The sequence below is a fragment of the Mchenga conophoros genome, linkage group LG3 (genome assembly GCF_057382185.1).
Source record: "Mchenga conophoros isolate Kocher_MC1m ecotype Shallow Benthic linkage group LG3, M_conophoros_male_GT1.1, whole genome shotgun sequence".
Lineage (NCBI taxonomy): Eukaryota > Metazoa > Chordata > Actinopteri > Cichliformes > Cichlidae > Mchenga > Mchenga conophoros.
The window spans coordinates 27,251,688-27,277,160 of NC_140528.1; the positions used below are offsets into that span (position 1 = coordinate 27,251,688).

General features: G+C 43.6%; 1 protein-coding gene across 1 annotated transcript in view; it reads left to right on the plus strand.

The window, feature by feature from the left end:
• The first annotated feature begins 4,306 nt into the window (after positions 1 to 4,306).
• Positions 4,307 to 25,473, plus strand: part of LOC146577945 (uncharacterized) — a 160,995-nt gene continuing 139,828 nt past the window's right edge. The window contains exons 1-3 of the mRNA XM_085268441.1: positions 4,307 to 4,402; positions 4,601 to 4,654; positions 11,999 to 13,254. Coding sequence (XP_085124567.1) covers positions 4,647 to 4,654; positions 11,999 to 13,254 — 1,264 coding nt within the window. The 5' untranslated portion in view covers positions 4,307 to 4,402; positions 4,601 to 4,646. The remainder of the gene's footprint in view (positions 4,403 to 4,600; positions 4,655 to 11,998; positions 13,255 to 25,473) is intronic.

Below are 25,473 nucleotides of genomic sequence, written 5' to 3' on the forward strand. Positions count from 1 at the left end.
GTGTGTGTGTGTGCGTGTGTGTGCGTGCGTGTGTGTGTGTGTGCGTGTGTGTGTGTGTGTGTGTGTGTGTGTGTGCATAAAGACACGGCAGGTGTCTTTATGCACACAGTACAGGGGAATGGATAGTCTCTATCCCACAGTGAAGCATGCAGAAGGAGTTGTGATGGTGTAGGGGGGTGGGGGGTGGGGGCTTTGCTGGTGACACTGTTGGGGATTTACTCAAAATTTAAGGCACACTGAACCAGCATGGCTTCCACAGCATCCTGCATCTGACATGCCATCCAATCTGGTTTGAATTTAGTTTAGAACATCATTTATTTTTCAAAAGAACGATGACCCCAAACACAAGGGCGATTTGAGAAAGAGAATGATGGAGTGTTGCACCAGATGGCCTAGCCTCCACAATCACCTGACCTAAACCCAGTTGAGATGGTTTGGAATGAGATGCACGGCAGAATGAAGGCCAAAGGGCCAACAAGTGCTCAGCATCTCTGGGAACTCCTTCAAGACTGTTGGAAAACCATTTCTACCTCATGAAGCTCATGGAGAGAATGCCAAGAGTGTGCAAAACAGTAATCAAAGCAAAGGGTGGCTGTTTGGAAGAACCAAAAATATAAAACATGTTTTGAGTTATTTCACACTTTACTGTTCACTGTTCATTCATAGTTTTGATGTCTTCTGTGAGAATCTACAATGTAAACAGTCATTATAAATGAAGAAAAACTATTTAACGACAAGGTGTGTCCAAACATACCAGTGAAGTTTGTATGTATTTATAAAGAATTCCCCTGTCGCCCCCGCAGGGGGTCTTTATCTTTCAAGCTTGGGTCCTCTACCAGGTTCACAATAATTTAGCAATTATTTTTCACCACTAAATTCAGTTTGATCTCCTGATCCCCACATTTGAAGTGATCTTAGCTGTAATGTGCCAGGGTCCTTTGTGATGCTGAGCAGGGACAAAGAGCAGAGAGATCACGCGGACTGGGAAATGTTTCGCATGGCTGCTGACGACATTGAGGAGTACACAGACTCAGTCTGCTGATTTATCAGGAAATATATTGATTGAATCAATATTCAACATTCAATATTCAAAATGCGTGGAAGATGTCGTCCCATCCAGAATAGTAAAATCCTAAAATCCTACCCAAACCAAAAACTGCGCGGCACTGGTGGCACAGAGCACTGCCTTTGCCTCCGCGAACACATCGGACTACAAACATGCACATTACCAACTCCGGAAGACGATCAAAGCAGCCAAACGTGAGTACAGGGACAGGGTGGAGCAACAGTTTGACAACCCTCGGAGTATGTGGCAGGGACTAAACACGATCACAGACTTTAGAGGGAAAACCAGCACACCGCAGACCACGGCCTCTCTGTGTGAGGATCTAAACGTATTCTACGCTAGATTCGACACAGCGAACACCCTGAGACCGGACAGTGTGCGCACCACGGATGACGTCAGTGCGCACACTGTGTCTGAGGAGGATGTGCGGAAGTGCTTCAGGAAGGTGAACGCGCGCAAAGCTACTGGTCCGGACGGGATTCCCGGCCGCGTCCTCAAGTCATGCGCGGCTCAGCTGGCTGGAGTGTTCACACACATCTTCAACCTTTCCCTCTCTCTGTCTGTAGTCCCAGCCTGCTTCAAAATGGCCACCATCGTCCCTGTACCCAAATCCTCCACCATCTCCTCATTGAACGACTGGCGACCTGTAGCCCTGACCCCCATCGTGAGCAAATGCTTCGAGAAGCTGGTCAGGGACTTCATCTGCTCTGCACTACCCGACTCACTGGACCCTCTACAGTTCGCATACCGCCACAACAGGTCCACTGATGATGCCATAGCCCTGACACTACATACTGCCCTGTCACACCTGGAGAAGAGAGACACGTATGTGAGAATGCTGTTTGTAGATTACAGCTCAGCATTCAATACCATCGTTCCCTCGAAGCTGGACAGGAAACTGCAGGATCTAGGACTGAGCAGCTCCCTCTGCAGCTGGATCCTTAGCTTCCTGTCTGACAGACGCCAGGTGGTCAGACTGGGCAGCATCACCTCATCCCCCATCACACTGAACACTGGTGCTCCACAGGGGTGTGTACTGAGCCCTCTCCTGTACTCACTCTACACCTACGACTGCACAGCCACTAACAGCTCCAACATCATTGTGAAGTTTGCGGACGACACTACAGTGGTGGGTCTTATCACCAACGGTGATGAGACGGCTTACAGGGAGGAGGTCAGCGCCCTGACCCACTGGTGTCAAGACAACCATCTCACCCTCAACGTCGCAAAGACAAAGGAGTTGATAGTGGACTTCCGGAGGTGCAGAGAAGTACACACCCCCATCACCATCAACGGCGCTGCTGTGGAGAGAGTGAGCAGCTTCCGGTTCCTTGGAGTACATCTGGCTGAGGATCTTACGTGGTCAGTACACACAAACAAAACAGTGAAGAAGGCGCAGCAGCGCCTCTTCTTTCTCAGGAGACTGAAAAGATTCGGCATGAGCCCCCGCATCCTCAGGACCTTCTATCACTGTGCCATTGAGAGCATCCTCACTGGATGCATCACCACCTGGTATGGCAACAGCACCGCCTACAACTGCAAAGCTCTCCAGCGAGTAGTGCGGTGCTCTGAACGGATAATTGGAGGTGAGCTTCCCTCCCTCCAAGACATCTACAGGAAGCGGTGCCTGAGGAAAGCGGGGAGGATCATCAAGGACTCCAGTCACCCCAGCCATAAACTGTTCAGACTGCTTCCATCAGGAAGGAGGTTCTGCAGCATCCGGTCCCGTACCAGCAGACTGAGAGACAGCTTCTTCCACCAGGCCATCAGACTGCTGAACACTTCATAGACACCTCACCATCACTACTGGAACTTCAACATTATGCACTACACACTGTATATAAATGCCACTTGTTTTGCACATATTCAACTCTGTATATTTTTATATTTTATTTTATTATTTTTTACTATTTAATTTGTAAAAATGTGTACACACACACACACACACACACAGACACACACACACAGACACACACACACACACAAATGTATATACACATATTTGGTATACATATTCAGTAATGCGCATACATTCTTATATTTGTACATATATTTATTCTTATAAATCTCAGATTCCCATTCTTGTATTTTGCTTTGTTCCTATGTTATTGTATTTGCTGTTGCTTGTGAAGCTCGCACACAAGAATTTCACTCGCATGTGCTGTTCCAGTGTACCTGCACATGTGATGTGACAATAAAAGTGATTTGATTTGATTTGAGAGGTAGTAAGGAACTCTGGTTTCTAGGCTTTACCCCCTCTGTTTACCATTCGGTTTAACAGTTGTCATAATGAAACAAAAAGTCCAGGGCTGTGTGTGTGTGTGTGTGTGTCTGTGTGTGTATTTAAGTTAACAGAGTGAAGAGAGAAGAGAGACTCCCATCTCTGCAGGACCTGTACACCTCCAGGACACTGGGGCGTGCAGCTCGGATCTCAGCTGACCCTTCTCACCCTGGACACAGTCTGTTTGACCTGCTCCCCTCAGGCAGGAGGCTCCGGTCCATTCGCACCAGAACCTCTCGCCATAAGAACAGTTTCTTCCCCTCTGCTGTTGGACACATGAACAATAACCGTATGACTGTTCCCACCACTAACACATGACCCTACGCTGTGTTCACTGCATCATTGTTTGCACTGATCACCACCTGCACTCATGTATATATCATGTATATATCTATCTACTAAGCACTTTTAATTCTTATTCTTATTTTTATATTTTTATGACAGTATGTTTGCACTGAAGCACCGCAGCAATTTCCTAATGTTGTAAACCTGCTCAACATTTGGCAATAAAACCCTTTCTGATTCTGATTCTGATTCTGATTCTGATTCTGAAGCAAACAGCTTGATGCCATTCTGGAAATGAGTGGGGAACAGATGAGTGAGGATTAGGTACAACTCCAGTATTCAGTCTGGGATAGTCCCTTCATGATCCTGTGCACATTCTGTTTTTATCTCCGCTTTGTTGCTCTGTCCCATGTCACTGTGTGTGTGTGATAACCCCAGTAAGAAGTGAGTTCTGTTCCTGGGCTCCCACAGAGCAACTTTTTTGTCATTTTTTTTTGTCAAAGCTGCCCATTTCATTTCAAAGCTGTGACAGACTTTAGACTGTTTTGCAACACACACAAAAACACACATGCAAGGTGGAAACACTTTCAGTTTTGTTATGAGTAGGGGGTGGGGCAACATTGCTGCTCAAATTCCCTTCTGTTAATTCTGTGATTTCCAAAAAGTCATGTGATTGCATGGTCTCATCGTCCCTCCTCTGAGGGTATAAAACTGTGCAACCCTCCCTTCTCTGCCTCCTCAGCATCACAGAGCTTCCTGATACAATACAGGTAAGATCACTTGAAATGCTGGAATCAGGGGATCAAGATAAAGTTACAGATTACAGAAAGAGAACATTTAACTAATTGAAAATGAAGATCCTGATTGTAATTGTTCTCCTAATCATCAGATCGGTGTGAACAGAAAGATTTACCAAATGTAATTCTTTAGAAATAGATGGGATTAATATTTTTTTTGTTTTACTCCAGAGCAAGATTTTCCTGACACCTCACTGTGTGGATCTCTGTCATCAACATGGCAATGTAAGTACAATAAGTACAGTTAAGAGATACAGTTATCTTCATGTTTTAATATATCATCATGCGCATTATCATCAAAACTGATCATAAAACTGTACAATTGAGTGAGCTTATCCTTACAATATTGATTTTTATTTTGGTAAATTTATTTGCATTTTAGCCTCACCTATGAGCTTATGCCGAGGTGAGGTATCTGGTGTCCAGAATTCATAAAAATTGCTATTCCTCCTGAAGTAATAGTCAGAATTGAGGTTTTCAGATAGTGATCACATACAGTTAGGGGTGGGTTTAAAAAAACTGATTTCCTGATTAAAATCAAATTGAATTTGAATGTGATATCGAGTCATTACATTTTGAAATCGATTTTTAAATATAAATGTTGTTTTACCACCAAACAGCTAAAACAGCAAACAATTAAAAAGCAGGTAAATGGATTGCTCTAACTTTGCACACTTCCTGCACAACTCTTTCTCTCTCTTAGTGTACTTCTAGACCATTTTCCCATCTCAAATCTCTGTTTTCTGCAATTTTTGCTTGCTTATTACGCATCAGTCTACTGTTGTGTACAGCGCTGTCGGCTGCTTTTTTTTTTTTTTTTCAAAAATGACTTCCAACAGGAAAGCCTAATTTCTGCTGTTCAGTAGCTACTGGATAGCTTCCGTTTTTGATCTACTGCAGAATATTTTTAAGATGATTATCTGCTATAAAAGAGAGCCAAGTTACAGAGGTTTTAGAGACACGGCTAAGCGTTTTCCAATTTCCAAATTTTTTATTGTGGTGGAAGCAAAACAGCAAAAGTCAGAGTGAATTCATGATGATGTTTATGTGAAGCGTAGTTTGGATCTTCTTTTGCTGCTGGTTCGGTCAATATTGTTTGTAGAGAGAGAAAACCAACAGCTTTAGAATCAGCGCAAATCAGGGTGTGAACACAAAGCTCGACCCGTCGGCAGATCAGAGTCAGCGAGCTGTCGGCTTTCAGCCCCGACCGTGTCCGTGCTGTCGGGTGAGAGAGGCGACATCTCACTGATTCTGATGCGTCGGCGGCTCCGAGCTTTGTTCAAGGTTCTTTATTTGTCACGTGCATAGTTATACAAGTATAACACACAGTGAAATGTAGCCTGACACACTCCTCGACATGGAGGAGGGGGGGGGGGGTGTAGAGGAAGAACATTATATATATATATAGTATATACATTGGGTGAATGTGCAGTAGTAGCAGCAAGCAGGTGAATTCTGTACATTAATATGAATAGACATCTGACTATTTTACAGGATAGACAATATAAACATATTTAAAATTAAAGGAATTTGAAATGTACATTGTGCCTTGGTTTAGTGTCTGGAAGAGTCCTGACTCAGTCAATTATAGATGATGTGAGAGGGCGGGTGTGTGTGTTTAGGGCCTGGATGGCTTGGGGATAGAAGCTCCTCTTGAGTCTCTCTGTCCTTGCCCGGATGATGCAGAACCTTCTACCAGATTGCAGAAGTTGGAACAGTTTGTTGCCAGGATGGGACGGGTCCTTCAGTATCTGCTGTAGTCCGGCATTTCCTGGTGTAGGTGTCCTGAAGCGGGGGGAGAGCAATCCTGCAGCAGCGTTCTGCTGTACGGATCACTCTCTGGAGAGCTTTTTGGTCCTTCACACAGCTGTTCCCGAACCACGATGTCATGTTCTGTGTGAGGATGCTCTCCACAGCGCCTGTATAGAAAATCCTGAGGATCTTTGGAGAGACCCTGAACTTCCTCAGTTGTCGTAGGTGATACAGGCGCTGCCTAGCCTTTTTGGTCTGGACCTGAATGTGGGCAGCCCATGTCAGGTCTGAGGAGATGTGGACACCAAGATACTTGAAGGACTGCACCCTCTCCACTGGAGCTCCATTGATGATAATGGGCTTGTAGTCTCTGTGTTGACCCCTTCTGAAGTCCACCACCAGCTCCTTGGTCTTGCTGACGTTCAGCTGGAGGTGGTTGTCCTGGCACCACGATGCCAGATTCTTCACTTCATCCATGTAGGCCGCCTCATCGTTGTTGGAGATGGCACCCAACACCACTGTGTCGTCAGCAAACTTCACAATGGTGTTGGAGCCATGGGTGGCCACACAGTCTGAAGTGTAGAGGGAGTAGAGCAGTGGCGAGAGGACACATCCCTGAGGTGCTCCCGTGTTGATGGTGATGCTGTTGGAGAAGCACCTGCCCACCCTCACCACCTGAGTTCTGCCAGTGAGGAAGTCCAACACCCATGCACACAGACGGCTGTTGAGTCCCAGATCCCTGAGCTTTGTGAACAGTCTGCAGGGCACTATTGTGTTAAACGCTGAACTGTAATCTGTAAACGCTGAGTGTGATTGTGTGTACAGCGTCTCTTTATGTCTGTCTCCACGTTGGTTGAGTGTGGAGTGAGTGCATATGAGAGCATGAGGGTGGGAATGGATGTTTGTGTCTGTGTGTGCCTGTATGTCTGTGTCTATATGTCAGGTTGGGTATCAGACGCCACCTCTCTGGGGACACCTCAGGCCCTCCAAGGTTTGGAGGCCTATCTCCACCCACCACCACTTCCCCTGCCGGTGGCGGACTCCCTCAGGTGTCGGTGTGTTGGTGGTTCTTTGTGTCTGGGGGTGGGCGTCCGGGTACACACCGGCTCACTCCTTGGCGGCCGCTTGTCGGGGCCTGGGGCTCGCTCGGGCCCCTTTGGAGGTGGGGTGCCCCCGGCCTCTCGGCCTGGGGCTCGGTCACTCAGGCGCAGCTGGGGGCCGGCGGAGCTCACGGGCGCGTCACTGCAACTCCCCCTGACTTCTGCTCCGCGGCTGCTGGGCGAGCCCTCATCTGGGACTCTCCTCAGCTCTTACTGGAACAGTGGCGCGGCTGCCCCTCTGTTGGTCTTCCATGGTCTCTTGTGTTCTGGGGGCCTCTGGATGTCTGGAGTTTTGATCTCCTCCATACCCGCTTCACACCCTGGAGGACGGGGCTGTGGCCCCCCCACACTCCCTAGCAGATCATTACATGGAGAAAGCTTTGGAATGCAAGCATGCTGATCCACACAGGTATGCACACATGGGTATTCACAGACGCGGACTAAAGCTTTCTTGGCTACTACCTCAAAGCACACTGTGCGCTGTCTATCTTGCGTGCTGCACAATATCGTTTATTATTTAGTAAATATTGATATCTATGGCTAGCTAGTTTATTGTGATGGTGCTTTGTTTTCTCTATTATTATGTTGCTCTTTGTTGTTTGCTGTCTCCTCTGTTTGTTTTTTTTTTTTTTTTTTTTTTTTTCTCTCTCTTCCCCCCCCTTCTCACCGTCTCTTCTCCCCTTTGGTTTTCTTTCTTTCTCTCCCCCTCTTTCTCTCATTCATTCCCCCTATCCTATTTATTAAAAAAAAAAAAAAAAAAAAAAAATGACAAAGGATGAACTGAAGCTCTGCCATCACGTAATGTCGCATACTGCTGTTTCTGATGTCATTTAAAAAAAAAACAAAAAAACAAAAAAAAAACAAAAAAAACGCTGAACTGTAATCAACAAACAGCATTCGCACATAGTTACCCTGTTTCTTGTCCACGTGGCTGAGAGTGGTGTGTAGGACGTGGGCGATGGCATCCTCTGTGGATCTGTTGGATCTGTAGGCGAACTACAGCGGATCTGTGGTGTCTGTGCAGAATCCAAGCTAGAATCGATTTTAATAGATAAATGGATAATCAAAACCCACCCCTAGAAACAAGTGGCTCTCGTGTCTTTCAGTATGTCATTATAAGTGGAGCTTATGAACCTCAAGTTTTGTGGCTTTTCACAGGCGCTCAGTTTTATGGCAAAATCGCATAAAGCTGCAGATAGCTTCTGTGATCCAGGGTGGGGATTTAATAGTGCTGCCTTTCTAGTTTTAAGAGGAGCCACTTTATGGTAAATGGCCTGCATTTGTATAGCGCTTTTCTAGTCCCTAAGGACCCCAAAGCGCTTCACACTACATTCAGTCATCCACACATTCACACACTGGTGATGGCAGCTACTTTGTAGCCACAGCTGCCCTGGGGCAGAGGCGAGGCTGCCAGACACTGGCGCCACCGGGCCCTCTGACCACCACCAGTAGGCAAACACGGGTTAATATCTTGCCCAAGGATATTCGGCATGCAGCCAGGAGGCAGCCTGGGATCGAACCACCGACCTTCTGATTAGTGGCTGACCTGCTCTGCCACCTGAGCTACAGCCACCACACAGAGCTCAAATTCTTAGACACTGCGAATTGAAGGAGGCCACATGCCATTCAATATCATCAGTTTCAGGTAGATTATTATCAAACAGTTGCACAAATTCCATTGACACAGCTCAGCTGCTTGGCAGTAAACGCTGATCATCATTTAAATCCATAGTGATTCCCTGTCTCCATCAGTCTGTGGAGAGGTGCTGCTGCTCTCCTGCTCACTGCCACGCTGACTGCAGCCTGAACTCGCTGCTGTTCCACAGTAACTGCCGTCAGATTAATTGGTGATGGTCAAACAGATGTGTCATAGTGTCTGACCTCTCAAAGCTCTTGGAGGTTGGGCATCTTTATAATTACAGTGCAGGTGGATTTATAGATGTAGTAAAAAACTGAATTAAACATGTTGGCTTCTTTTGGCATCAAAATCCCTTTTTTGTTGAATCTGCTTAAACGGGAAGCAACTATGACTGCCAGTTTTGCATAATAGTAACGTAAAGGCTGTTGCACTTGTTATTCTGACTTAATTAGAACAACAAAAAATATCATATGAAATGTGACTCTGTCTGTTAATTACTCAGAACATTAACAGATAATTACTTATCAGTTAGCAGGTATGTCAACAGACGAGGTCAGGTGTTGAGATAGAGGAAACATGTTACAAATAAATAAAACACTGATGAACGTAGTTGTCAGAGACCAAGCAGTAAGACATAGAAGACGCAGGTGTTTAATTCAAACCTGGGGTTTTATGACCCAAAAATAGGAATAATAATTAACAAAGCCAAAACTTAAACAGGCAGACCAATAAAATAGGTCAACTAAATAAACTAAACTCAAAATAACAACTAACAAAACCTCAAACAAACACAAGACAAACTGACCTGCTAAAATGACACATGAGGGAAACAAAATGGCTGCCATATAACCAACTAACACAAAACAATTTAACAAACTCCAAACACCTTCCAGGCAATGAAGGATGTGGTTTAGTCCAACGAGGTTGTCGGCAGTAGTTCAGATCCCCAAGCCCTTTGCCACACCTTTTGCCAACTGGGAAGGAGAAGCCAAGCCCCAGGTAACTCAAACAAAGAAAGGTGTATAACATAAAACAGAACTTTGACTTTGCAGTGTTGATATAAACTAAACTCATAAAATCAACTAAAATAACTCCATATATGGAGTGCACACAACAAATCTCACACATCAGCATCACAGATATCAACACGTGATGAAAAAAAATGAATAAAGAAACATATTAGACAATTAGTAAAATATATTTAAAGTAGTGACTGCAAAGTAAACTAAAGTGAAGCAACTAGTGGTGAGGTGAAGAGCTTACCATGTGTGGCTTGCTATCAGAGTATAATTTTTAAAATATGTTTAAAAAGGTGTTGATATAAAAAAAATGGTATAGTTTGTTACGGATTCAAATATTGGGGATGGAGACAAGAGAAAAACCACAATAACAACACTGGTCCGGCCGGGTTGAGTCAAACGATGATTTTAATGATCACACGCGTGGGAGATGGACACTGATGCAGACAGCCTCAGATCTCAAAATGGTGGAGCATTGATCAAACTCTTATAGCCTCTGGTGCCCCCACCTTATCATAAAAGCCTAAACATTCACATGCTTTCTCTCACACGGCGCCTAAGCTACGACCTTGGCTCCCTGTTTATCTGCTCCTGCTGAGATGGGGCAGAAAACTCCAGCATGTTCTCTTCTAATCAGACAAATAAGGCAATGACTTTCTGCAAACAGTATTTCTTATAACATCATAAAACAATATCATTCATCCACAATAAATCAGCAGTCTAATGTAATGCAAATCAGTTTAACTAATGCAATAGTTATCAGCTTCTTCTAATTCAGTAGAATAATGCCAACTAAAACTACATAATAATTCACAATCTTTAATTAGGGGTATAACATGGCATACAATAATATTATAATCTAACAATTTATATATAATAATGCCAAATAACAGTTATTGATTTCTGTTAATAAACAGTCATGATTTAAGTCAAAGCCCAGATGTCTCTCTCTCTCTGTCCAGTCCCTTCTCTCACCCCAACCGGTCGCAGCAGATGGCCCCGCCCCTCCCTGAGCCTGGTTCTGCCGGAGGTTTCTTCCTGTTAAAAGGGAGTTTTTCCTTCCCACTGTCGCCAAAGTGCTTGCTCATAGGGGGTCATATGATTGTTGGGTTTTTCTCTGTATCTATGAAGCGCCTTGAGGCGACTTTTGTTGTGATTTGGCGCTATATAAATAAAATTGAATTGAATTGAATTGAATTGTTTGACCTTAGCTGTCCGTCTGATATACTCAATTCTAATTGTCTCTCTTGGTCACTCACAGTGAAAATCTTAGCATCTTTAACTCTGCTATTTGCTGATATTTGGAAAGCACACATGATGGAAAGGAGGATTTCAGTTGATGTGCACATGAATGATTTGTGTTTCCTCTGCAGGTAGAAAGTGTGTGTGAGCTGATGTGAATTGAGCAGCATGGATCAGTGTGATGCAAATTTGCAAAAAAAACCAACCCAGCATGTGCATCAAAATAAACTATTTCCAGCAGTGCAATATGAGTCCTAAGCATCCCAGAAACGACACAGAAAAGCATGAAGTCAAACTTGACTTTTAAAAACACCAGTGTAGGCTCATAAGGCCCTGAAGGCAAAAAGCGAAATTTTCCACGAAATGACGTCACTTCCGGTTTCGGGCAGGTCACGGCGGACATGCGATAGTTCGCGCTGATGGATGTAGGAAGTGTTACAAACAGCTGATCGGATCGGCAAAGCGTGTTTCTGGAATATTATGTTTTAGTTGCTGCAAGTGCTTTTTATGCAGTTTTTGCAAAGCTTTATGTGGAAGGAAACTGTGACCGAGGACAAGCTAAGATGTAAGTACAACTCCTCCGGTTTCATATGCAAAAAAATTATTGCGCTAGCTCACGTGGTTGCAGTGCTACCGGGATTTAGAAATAGTTACGCAAAACGGAGCGTGCCCGCTCCGACCGGGTTTAAAGGGTTAACAGGTTGCAAAACTGGGTTGGCATTTATGATTTATGTGTCTGTATGTTGAAACATGCCTACTTATCTTAAATGTCTGGCAAAAAACCGAAACTTAACAATTTTTTATTTTTGCTTCTCAGGACCAGGGATATGTCTTCAAAATACAAGAACACCATCCTCAAAAGTGTTCTTATCAGTTCAGGACCTCCTGCTGTTTACCAGCTAAACCCAAAGAAAAAAATGTTTGGAACGCTGACAAAAATGACTGTTGGTGAAAAAAATCCAAAAAAGACAAATAAAACCATCTTACTTGGGGGTGAAACAGGAACAGGAAAATCTAGTCTGATCAATGCTTTGGTCAACTACACGATGGGAGTGAAGTGGGAGGATGAAGTCTGGTTTAAGATCGTAGAGGAGGAGAAGAAAAGTCAATCAGAAAGTCAGACATCAGATGTGATCGTGTACGAGATCTTTGGTTTTGAAGATGAAACTCTGCCCTACTCTCTGACCATCATCGATACTCCTGGATATGGAGACACCAGAGGGACTGAGCATGATGTCATTGTTAGTGAAAGATTATTGGACTTGTTTCGATCAGATGACGGAGTCCATGAAGTTCATGCAGTGGGTCTAGTGATGAAGGCGAGTGATAATCGACTGAGTGATCGATTGAGGTACATCTTTGATTCAGTCATTTCTCTGTTTGGAAAAAACCTGGAGAAAAACATTGTGGCCCTGATCACACACTCAGATGGTGTAACACCTGAAAATGCTCTTGAAGCTCTTGAAGCTGCAAAAATAAAATGTGCCAGAATAGAGGATGAGCCAGTTTGCTTCCTGTTCAATAACCAACAGGAAAAAGAGAGAAAAAATGAAGACAAGGTGGGTTTGCATAACGCATGGAGAGTATCAGAGGGAGGAATGAGTAAATTCTCAGAATTCCTGGAAAAGATTGAACCTCAGAAACTGATGACAACTGTTGAAGTGTTAAATGAACGCATCAGATTGACAGCCTGCATCCAAAACCTGCAAGAAAGAATGGATTTTATTGAATTAAAACAGACAGAAATAAAACAGACTCAAGAGGCTCTGAAGAAACACGAAGAAGAGATGAAAAATGAAATGAAAAACAAGTATGAAAAGAACAAGACAGAAAGTGAGGACAAGTCCAGCCTTTTGGAAAATCTAGAAAAGGAAATGAACCAGCTGACAGCAGAGAAGTCACAGTGGCTGGAGGAGTCCTACCAACATGTTGTCAGACTGGAGGAAATCGCTCTGAATGTTTTTTCTCTGTCCACTATTGTACACTTAGAGTTATTAAGTGAGAAGATGAAGGTGGAAGGAGACTCAGAGAAGGTCCAGAAACTGGAGGAGATGAGAAGCAGAGTGGATGAAGGTACCAGAGGAGCTCTGCAGTACATACCTGCAGTTATAAAAAAAAGCTAGGAAAACCTTATGGAACAAGATGAAAACCCATCAGACAGATATGTAGAATTTAACTCAAATCACGAGACATTCTCATGGTTTTACAGAAAATACAGTTTTCTGTAAAAATTGCATATGGAAATGTTTCACTTGCAGATTTAATCAGTTATCAATTAAACATATCAGTTTACTCTGTCATTGGTAATTGGCCTCAGGATGATGAGAGCAGCTACAACCCAGACTTTGACCATTATGCTAAATGTTCTGATGAGTCCTATCTCAAAAGACGTCATCACTGAATTTAGAAAACATACTCATGTAAGTAAGTAAAGTAAAATTGTATTTATATAGCACCTTTCAAGATAAAATCACAAAGTGCTTTACAGAGGCAGAAAAATCTCAAACAAAATCAACCAAAAGCAGTTTAAACAGATACGTTTTTAACTGCTTTTTAAAAGACACGACTGAGTCCACAGATCTCAAACTCAAAGGGAGCGAGTTCCAGAGTCTGGCAGCCGCTGATACAAACGCTCTGTCACCTTCTGTTTTTAACCTTGTAAGCGGGACAACCAGCAACCCCTGGACACAAGACCTCAGGGACCTGCTGGGGTGATAAGAAAGAAGAAGATCACTTAAGTAAGTTGGAGCTACACCGTGCAGGGCCCTATAATCAAATCAAATCAAATCACTTTTATTGTCACATCACATGTGCAGGCACACTGGCACAGCACATGCGAGTGAAATTCTTGTGTGCGAGCCCCACAAGCAACAGAGATGTGCAAAACACAACAACACAAACGAGCAAAATACAAGAATGGCCAACCTGAAACTAATAAATATATGTACAATATATAATAGTGTATGCATTTCTGGATGTGTATACTAAATATTTTCCTACGTATGTGTGTGTGTGTATACACATTTTTACAAATTACATAGTAAAAAAATAATAAATAAAATATATAAAAATATACAGAGTTGAATATGTGCAAAACAAGTGGCATTTATATACAGTGTGGAGTGCATAAGTCATGATTATGATCTTAAATTGGACCCTGAACTTGACAGGGAGCCAGTGCAGCTGAATCAGCAGGGGCGTGGCATGAGAGTGTTTGTGATGCTTTATCAGAAGCCTGGCAGCAGCATTCTGAACACCCTGCAGTCGTTCCAGGGAGGCGCTACTTAAGCAAGTAAACAAGGAATTACAATAGTCTAAGCGAAATGAAACAAAAGCATGAAGAATCATTTCCAGTTCAGAGCGTGACACAATGGGACTCAGTGATATTTCTTCAATGGTAAAAACAAGAGCGAACCAAAGATTTAACGTGTGTGTCCAGAGCTGGGTCAAAGGTAACACCAAGGTTCCTAATGGAGGATTTAATATAAGAAGCACGAGCGCCTCAATTTTTAATGTCCAAAAGGTCACATTCATTAGGGGTCAGACAGTGGAATGTGTTGAGTATTATAATCTAATATATGTTGGAACAATGATTGACTGAAAACTGAACTGGGAGACAGACTGTGACTGTGTAAAAAAAAAAAAGGGGCAAGAGCATTTGTTATGTTTGAGGTAAATTTTCTGGAGTCTGTTTTCTCATTTTCATTGGTGTCATGATTTGGATATTTATCTGTAAAAAAGACAGAAAATCGCTCACTCAAATTGTTAAATGGGCTAACAAGCTGACGTTTCCTTCATTATGTTGTATTGTGCTTGTCTGTTGTGCTTATTTGTGCAGTTAGAATTGCTAACTTAATGCAGACTGGCTTTATACTGACAGCTTCAAATAAAGTAACCTGAATGTGTTCCTTTTTAATCTCTTGATTAGAAATAAAGTTTGTTGGAAATAAGTTTGGAAACAAAAAAGTTTTATTTTCTCACTGTGTGTAATGCATGCTTGTACTTTTAAAGCAGTTTTAGGAAAATGTGTAGATTACAAATAACTAAAAGTCTGTGAATACTTATTTTTCCCCAGTGTCTTTCATTTCTGTGTGGTTGAGTCCAGTGATACTATATAAAGCATATTATACTGAGTTAACTATTTATAGCCAATAATCCGATGCTTTCACAAAATTGACTGTTAGCATGAACATAAAGATATTGCTCTACTGTGACACAGGAATTTATTGAAGTTCAGTTAAAAAAAATTAAATGTCATATTTACTCAAAATACACTTTAATTACTATTTTAAATGCTGAGAACATTTATATGCAAATTTTTCTTTTTTTCTATTTTCTGGACAGTTATTGTTACTCCCCTCGAGTCTTAATAAAGCTCAACTTGTTCTTTGCGTTTTAGCTGACATTTATTTCGGACAGGAGGATTCTCCAACATGTCTTAACCTGTAATGATGTCCAACCACAGCCGATACAATGCCGTCAGAACTAAAAAGAAATACAAACTTAAATGAATATTCTTAATAAAGTCCTTAAGCATTATATGTAACAAAACATTCCAACAAAAGGATCAATAAAATACACATTACACTTCACACTACGGTAATTGCACTTGAATGTCACACAACACTCGCATATACTAAGGTGAAAACTAAGGTCTCAAATCAGAAGCATTTGACTCTGTGGTATAATTCTTAAACACATAGCCTTTATTAAAAACAAAAAGGCCTCTGTAAAGTTCACTAAAGGTCAGAGGTCACTCCAGGACAAATTCCTTGATTTTAAATCTGTTTTCTGAAATTTAGACCTCGACACTCGAGAGACCAAAAATCAATTCATGGGAAAACATAGAAAAGATGAGACAAGACCCGGCTGTCCATCTGCATAAAAATGTCAAAGGTCACTCTTTGAGTGTGCCAAGGTTCACATGTTTGACAAAAGCTGTGTCCCAAAATGTAGGCCGCATCCTTCGGAGGACCCGGCCTTCGTGGTCTACGTGAGTCCTTCGAAGACCAAGAAGGCCGGAAGGTGCGAGGCTGTGAAATTGGACGGTCTAGCCTTCAGATCTGCATCACCGCTGTGTCGGTGGAGTTTAATAAACTCGGCCGTCTGCTCCTTGCTATCTAAAATATTACAGGACACTGGCGTAAGTTCTCGACCGTCTCACACTTCTGTTTAATCAGTTTTCTGTTTGACGTGTATTCAGCTGTGTGAAAATCCCGGAGGAACCCACCCGATGGATTAATAACGTTTTATTTTATCTAATAATCTAATAACTTTGATCTCAGCCAAACCGATTTACTCCGGAACAAATAAAACACTGAAAAAGCCCAACAATAACAGGTTGTCTAAGTGACTTATATATCAAAGACAGCGGGGGTCTGAACATCGAGCGGGTGGGTAACAGACGTCTCCGAAAACGTCGGCACACTTTTGCCAATATGCGATGTCTTGATAAACCGAGCAGATATTTGATGTTTACACAGCTACTTTCTTGCCTGAAAATATGTTAAAAGTTTATTTTGTGACTCAGAAAGATTAATAAGACTAATTTTAAAACTTCATAGCGGCCGCCATTGTTGGGAGCTGAAATTTGGCTGGGCCGCGCTATGAATTCTGGGATATGGTGGGCCACAAATTCGGGGAAATGAAGGACGCATTTGTCGGCTGCATTTGAAGGAGTCGACGAGCTGGGACAGCCTTCGTCGCCTGGCTTTGACGTAATTGGCCTTCAAATGCAGCCAAAGACAGATGGTTTGGAAGAGGAGTGAAAGAAGCCATTTACGTCCACTGTGAAAGACCATCGTTTTTTTTTTTTTTTTTGCCTGTCCCATTTGGTTCTTTAGCCATCAGAATTGTTGTCTGAAGACCAACAAGGATACCCAATGGATTTACTTTGCCAAATGGATCTTCGTGGCATTGCCGTATTGGTCCATTTGGTCGATCTTTGTTTTTATTATTTATTATATTTTATTTTCAGATGTTACAGACGGGACAGACATCAGTGAGGGATAGGAAAGGGAGAAAGAAAGAGGAAGGAAAGGAAAAACAGAAGGGGAGAGGGACAGTGAGAAAGGGGGGGAGAAAAAAAAATAAAAATCTCCTGGATCACCTGTTGAGAGAAGAATAGAAGACAAAAAAAACAAAGCAACATACTAAACACAACACCATCGCATTAATCTAGCTAAGTGTAAACAGCAGTATATACTAAATATTCAATGTTGTTGTGCAGCACGCAGGACAGATGTGCTTCGAAGTAGTAGCCAAGAAAGGTGTAATTTAAGTCTACGAGCAGTGAACACCCGTGTGCATACCTGTGTGGATCAGCGTGCTTGTATTCCAAAGGTTTCTCCATGTAACGATCTGCTAGGGAGTGTGGGGGGGCCACAGCCCCGTCCTCCAGGGTATGAAGCAGGTATGGAGGAGATCAAAACTCCAGACATCCAGAGGCCCCCAGAACACAAGAGACCATGGAAAACCAACAGAGGGGCAGCCGCGCCACTGTCCCAGCAAGAGCCGAGGAGAGTCCCAGATGAGGGTTCACTCAGCAGCCGCGGAGCAGAAGCCAGGGGGAGTTGCAGTGACGCGCCCGTGAGCTCCGCCGGCAGCCAGCTGTACCTGAGTGACCGAGCCCCAGGCCAAGAGGCCGGGGGCACCCCACCTCCGAAGTGGTCCGAGCGAGCCCCAGGTTCCAGGCCCCGATAAGCGGCCGCCAAGGAGTGAGCCGGTGTGTACCTGGGCGCCCACCCCCAGACACAAAGAACCACCAACGCACCGACACCTGAGGGAGTCCGCCACCGGCAGGGGAAGTGGTGGTGGGTGGAGATAGGCCTCCAAACCTTGGAGGGCCTGAGGTGTCCCCAGAGAGGTGGTGTCTGATACCCAACCTGACATATAGACACAGACATACAGGCACAAACAGACACAAACATCCATTCCCCCCCTCATGCTCTCATATGCACTCACTCCACACTCAACCAACGTGGAGACAGACATAAAGAGACGCTGTACACACGATCACACTCCCCAAGCGTACTCTACAAACCGGGTCTAGGTACCCTTGCCCCTGGAGGGGGGAACTGCACCCAGACCCAGGTGGTGTTACCCTTTTCCCTGCGGTGGGGAGAGGCAGACCACCCCGACTCCGTAGCAGCAGGGAGGCCCCACACCCCAGACTGCAGTCGGACGGCCAACTCCTCCTAGCCCTCCCGCTCCAGCAGGCCGCAGAGAATGGGGGTGGGAGAAGACTCCAAACCTCCCTCCACCCGCTCATTGTAGTGTTGATGCATGTGTGTTCTAAGGTGCAATTAAAACCCAGGAGGGCATGGAGCTACCTGCCAGAGAGCAGCAGGTAAGCGCATAGTCCCTCCTGATAGCCCTCAATGTCTAAGTGTATTTAAAATTGAGAGGTGGGCTACAACGCCAGGGGTGAGGTGTACACCCTGATGGTAATATGGACTCCGTGATTGTGCCCACCCCCAAGATCCTATATGTATGTGTAATGAGGGTGTGAGTAATGTGAATGTCTAAGTTGTGGGATAAAATTGAGGCAGAGGCAGCCAGAAGGGGACAGAGGGGGGGGTAGCCTCCTCTGCACCCTGGTGACATACCCCTACTCCAAGGCCCTGCATGTGTGGGTGGTTGTGGTGGAGCGGGAAGAGGGAGGCAGCTGGAGATGGGGAGGGAAGGAAGGGAGGGGCAGGTAACCCCTCCCTGGGGCCAGCTCCCCCGCTGACCCCAGTAGGCACTCCCACACTCCGCGACCCGCCAGAGAAAGAGGGCCCAGGCCCATCCAGACCGGGGCCCAGTGCAGCAGCGCCTCCCGGCCCCACAGAGCCCGGGACAGTTCACCCAACCCCACCACAGAGAAAACTGCACCCACCCCACCATCCACTCATCTTTCAGACTACATAAGACAGTAAACGCCCAGGCTGAGATCTTCCTCCACCTCTCCTGTATCTCCCCCTCCTGCAGAGAGAGTCCCTGAAGAGAGGAAAGCTCCTGCAGATGTGACCATCTCCCCCACCAGTTGAAGAGCCCCCCAGGTGGCTCGACGCACCGGCGGCACCCTGCTCCAGGGCTGGGCCCCCATGCACCCACCCGCCCACAACCCCGGCAACACACCAACCAGGACCCAAGCCCCCGAGGCCCGGCCCGGGCCCCAGCCCGGAGACGGAGCGCCCCCAGAACCTCACGCCCATCCCGGACCCACCCAGGGGCAGCCAGGCTACCAGGTCAGTAACCCACGTCCGTCAGCACAGACCCTCCCCTAGCCCCGCTGCACGCAGCCGCGAGGAAACAGTCACCTGAGAGCCAACAGAGCCCCCAACCGGACATGACCGCTACCCCGGGTTGAGCCCCCCAAGGAAGATGCCTCCGGGGAACCCCCCGATGCCCTAAGCCTGTCCCTACCCCCCGCACCAATCACAACAGTGAAGGCGGGACCAAACTATGACCCCCCACCCCCACTAGGTGATGGAGCTGATAAAAGGAGCCCAGAGCAATTGATCTGATGTGGTGGCAGAGGCTGTATCAAGACTAATGTAATCTAATAGATAATTTCTATATTGGTTAGAATTAAGATTATTTTTATTTTTCCAGTTCATGAGGACTGTTTTCTTGGCTATGCATAGGGCAGTGAAAACCATATGGGCTATAATCTTTTCTGAAGTGACATTATCTAAGCTGCCCAACAAACACACTAAGGGGGAAGTTGGAATGTTACATTTCAGACACTTTGATAAGTCTTCACATATCTCGCGCCAAAACTTTTGCACTGGTGGACAGAACCAAATTGTCTGGTGTATTGCCTTGACAGTGTGAGCAGTTGTTGGAAGATGTAAAGCCCATCTTGAACATCCGATGACCTGTATAGTGCACTCTATGTAGTATTTTGTATTGTATTAATTGCAGACTGGGATTTTTAATTAATTTAAAGGTTTTTAAGCAAATCTCAGACCAGAAGTTTTGGTCTAAGCTGACTGATAAATCTGCTTCCCACTTTGCAATAGGAAGGGATATTGATTCATCTAATTTAGAAAGTGTTCTATATATTTTAGATAATAATTTGGGGGATTTAAGAGTAAGAAAATGTGTCGCACTTAGTGGTGTTTGTAATTCAACTTGACTGAGGTTAAATTTCTTTTTTACTATGGATTTAATTTGTTGATATTCTAAAAATCTTGTCTTGTTGATCCCATATTGTGCAACTAGTCTGTCAAATGGAATAAATTCTGTTCCCTCTAATATATGTTCTAAGTATTTAATTCCTATACAACTCCATTCTGGGAAATTAATCATATTATTGTTTTGTAATATGTCAGGGTTTTTCCAGATAGGTGTACGTTTGCATGGAATTAATGAAGACTCCGTTATTTTTAGAAACTCCCACCATGCTGTCAGAGAAAAGCTGATGTTGATACTTTTAAAGCATTCATGTCTTTTGATGTTTGAGCTAATAAATGGTAGGTCTGAAATCTCTAGATCCTTGCATAGTGCCTGTTCAACATCTAGCCAGGGCTCAACTGAGAAGGTATGTTTTAACCATTCTGAGATGAACTGAAGCCTGTTGGCTAAGAAGTATTGGTAAAAATTAGGCAGATCTAATCCTCCTCTATCCTTGGTTCTTTGTAGCGTTTTTAAGCTGATACGCGGGGGTTTATCTTTCCAAAGGAATTTGGAAATATATGAATCCAGAGATCTGAACCAATCTTGTGATGGTTTGTTAGGGATCATCAAAAATAAGTAATTTATTTTTGGCAAGATCATCATTTTTATAGTGGCGACCCTTCCCATGAGTGATATGGGTAAAGATTTCCATCTAGTCAGATCGCCTTCTACTTTCTTTAGAAGTGGGATGTGGTTTAATTTAGTTAAGTCTGAAAGCTTAGGAGAGACATTAATACCTAAATATTTTATATTTCCGGATTGCAGTGGGGCAGAGGAAGAATTATGGAAGGAGCAGTTAATGGGGAGAACTGTAGATTTTGGCCAGTTAATTGAGTAATCTGAAACTCTTGAAAACCAGTTTATTAAAGTAATTACCTCAGAGAGGTTGGTTTGTGTGTTTTGCAGAAAAAGCAACACATCATCCGCATAGAGACTGATTTTATGTTCTATGTTCTTACATTTTATGCCCTTAATTGTTGTAGCCTGTCTAAATGTTGCTGCTAGAGGTTCGATAAAAATTGCAAAAAGTGAAGGGGAGAGTGGGCATCCCTGTCTGGTGCCCCTCAGGAGACAGAAGCTGGAGGATGTCTGGTCATTTGTTCTGATACGAGCTGTTGGGGAATTGTATAATATTCTTATCCAGTTTATGAAAGAGTTTCCAAAACCAAATTTGTGTAAAGTTGCGAATAAAAATTTCCAGTTAACTCTGTCAAATGCTTTTTCTGCATCTAGAGATAATATTATGGTTTCGATGTTTTTATCGTATGAGTAGTCTATTACATTAAGTAATCTACGAGTGTTTGTTGAGGAGTGCCGACCTTTTATGAAACCAGTTTGGTCAGGATGAATTAAGAGGGGGGTCATTTTCTCTAATCTCTTTGAGAGAGCTTTGCAGATTATTTTAAGGTCTACATTTAAAAGAGAAATTGGACGATAGCTTGAGGGAAATAAAGGGTCTTTGCCTGGTTTTAGCAGGAGACTAATGTTGGCAGAATTCATATTTGGTGGTAGTCTGCCATTTTCCTCGATTTCCTGCAGCATGCCGTGGAATACTGGTGCCAAAATTGTCCAGAATTCTTTGTAGAATTCTGCAGGGAAACCGTCTGGACCTGGGGCCTTATTATTGGGCATACTTATCAGGGCTTCCTGGAGTTCACTTGGCGTCAGTGGCGAATCCAGTTCCATTGCTTGACTGTCTAGTAATTTTGGAAGAGTTACGTTGTCAAGAAACAGATCAATTTCATTTTTAGATGGGTTTATTTGTGGTGAGTATAAAGTTTCATAGAAATCCCTAAAAATGTTGTTTATTCTTCCAGGATCATATATTGTGTTCCCCGATAAATCTTTAGCAGCACATATAGTTGTTTTTTCTTTCTTTATTTTTAGCTGGTTAGCTAGAAATCGACCTGATTTGTTACTGTGTTCAAAATTCTGCAAGCGTAGTCTTTGTATAAGGAATTGTGTTTATTTATTAATAATTTCATTTAATTCTAGTTTTGTTTTGCATATTTTGTTCAATGTTTCCTGATCTTGGTTGCACGCGTAGGCTTCTTCTAGTGATTTGATGGTTTTTTCTAATTCCTGAATATTTTTGTTTTCTTCTTTCTTTTTGTGTGATGAGAAAGAAATTATTTTACCTCTCATCACAGCTTTCCCTGCTTCCCATAGAATAGAAGCAGATATTCCGGGAGTGTCATTAAAGTCTAAATATGAAGTCCATTCCTTTTTAAAATATTTAATAAAGTCTTCATCTTTAAGTAGTGATATATTAAATCTCCAGTTTTTTCTTGGCGTAGTGTTATTCTTGTGTATTAGTGTTAAGGATACGGGAGCATGATCGCTGACAGCTATAGAATGAATCTCAGTGTCTGAAATCTCACACAGCAGTGAGCTGCTGACCAAAAAATAATCCAAACGAGAGTAAGAGTGATGAACATGCGAGAAAAAAGTATATTCCTTACTGGTGGGGTGAAGAGAGTGCCATGCATCGCAAAGACCAAAGTCGCTCATATACTGATTGATTATATTTGTGGACTGCCAATTGCGCTGAGTTCCTGTTGTGTTGAGCCTATCCATGTCTTCATTTAGTCCAAGGTTGAGGTCACCGCCAAGAATGAGTGTGCAATCAAGGTGTTCAGAGAGTGCACTAAAAAATCCGTGGAAGAATGAGGGTTCATCAACATTTGGACCATATATACTTACAATACATAGTTTTTTGTTCAATATTGATAGTTTAATAATTAGAAATCTACCCTCTGGATCTATAACTGTATCGAGTACTGTAAAATTAACATTTTTATGTATTAAAATTGCTACTCCCCGTTGTCTAGAATTATAACAGGCTGCAAACACGTTAGGAAACTCAGGTGTTTTAAGTTCGTTTAAACCTGTGACAGGTCTGTGAGTTTCTTGTAATAAAACAACATCTGCCTGTAGTTTTTTAAGCTGGTTAAATATCTTTAACCTCTTTCCTCTGGAGCCAGCTCCATTTACATTCCATGTGACAAACCTCAGCATGCCCATAATTGTGTGTGTATGTCTAATGATGTACGCTGGGTGTTTCGTTTAGACAGGTGGAGAGGATGTGGAAACATCACTTGTTTGTAAATAGAAAGAGAAAAAGAAGTGTGGTGAGAGGCTCCATAAGTCTGACTATGTGTGTGAATATTCACTAATATGAACAAGCGTGGCTTGCTTATGTGTCCTGCAAGTCTGTGCGTGCTGTGAGGCTGTTGTGAATGTGCTGCCGTTGAGCTGATGTGTTTGCGTGATCGTGGTGTGAAAATATGGAGAAATAGAGGGTGTTGTTTGTAGGTGAGTGGGGAAGTGGGTGATCACAGCAGTGAAAGACAAGAGAAAGAAAGAAACCACATGAACTGTGAGCAACACCAAAAAAATAAAAAGAAACGAAACGGAAACATTCCAATTAAAGCAATGACGGAGGGTGACGGTGTTATATCTGCTATGACATCATATTGATATTACTAGGTTAAACTCATGTTAAAGGAGAGAGTGTGAATGAATAAGAAAAGAGTGTAGCGGGTTCTTATCTGGAGTGCAGTCAATATAACCACGGTGTGGTGCCAGGGTCGCGGTAGAGCTGTCCGTCCACGTAGAGCCGGTCCACGGCGATGACAGCACGGGAGCCTTTCTGGATAAAGCTACGTCGAACTGGGAACAGGACCTTGCGTCGTTCCAGGATCTCTTTGGGGAACTGGTCGTTCACGCTGAAGTCCGTTCCTTTCAGCTCTCTGCCGCGACTCTTCACCTGTTCCTTTTGTTTGAATTGACCGAATTTGGCCACAATAGGCCGTGGTCTCCCGGTCCGCGGCCGCACGCCCCCCAAGCGATGCACTCTATCGAAATCGATGTTCTTTACGATGTCCTCCGGCAGCTTCAGGTGGATTTTAATGAAGCTTTTCACCGTTGCCTCCGCGTCCTCTCCGGCAGATTCTGGAATACCAGAAAACACAAGATTATCTCTCATGCTACGGGCTTGTAAATCGATAACGGATTCTTTTATTTTTTTATTTTCAATGTTTAGCTGGGTCACGTTATCGGTGAGAGATTTAACCGACTCCCGTAGCGTGGCATTTTCAGCGGCAAGCGTTTCCACCTGCTGCTGGCTGAATTCCAGGGATTCTCTCAGAGATTTAAATTCCCGGTGTAAAATCTCCACCAGGGCCAGCCTCGCATCGAAACTGGACAATCGCTTGTCGATTGAAAGACCATCGTTGAACAGAGGCGGGGTTTACGACACCAACTGTCCGCCATCTATAATCCAGTTTTGAGATCCATCACAGACAGCTTAACGTCTTTACTTTTTTATATAAAGCGCCATGAGACAGCTGTTGTGAGTTTGTGCTATATGAATAAAACTTTACTTTTATGCCATTTTGAAAAACGTTAATTATTTTGAATTTGTTGCTTTCGGGTGAACTCCTGCTCCAAAACTAATGCAGCAGAGCTTCTGAGAATATAAAGCTAAAAGAAACATAATTATATGTTTGGCATAAGAGATGACCTAGAACAGGAGACTGACTGCAGGACACATAGGGCTTCAAGCACAGTAAACAGATTTAAAATCAAGGAATCTGACCTTTAGTTACCTCTGACAGTTTTTTTTTACTCACATTCAGGAATTTGAGTCAACAACAAAGATGAGTGTTGACTTCAGGAGAGCACAGAGAGATCACTGTCCAATTAACATCCATGGATCCTTTTCAGGATCATCTTTGTCACTGCTGATTCCTTTGTGTCATCATGTGTTGAGAAGAGAGAACAGTTATAACGGAGGAGCAAAAGGAAGCCCTGAAATCTGCATCCAACAAGGAATGACAAGTGTTGGCTCACCAATGGGGTGGCTGTAGAGCAGGTCACCTACTGATTGGAAGGTTGGTGGTTTGATTCCTGGCTCCTCCAGTCTGCATGCTAAGTATCCTTGGGCAAGATACCCCAAGTCGCTCTCCGATGCATCCATCGGAGTATGAATGTGGTTAGCCAGCACTAAGTTCAGAGAAAGTGTGTGTGAATGTGGCACTTTGTATAGAGCCCTTTGAGTACTCCAGAAGAATAGGTCCATTTACTGGTTTGGCTCCAGTTGTTATAGATTCAATGATGTTGTTC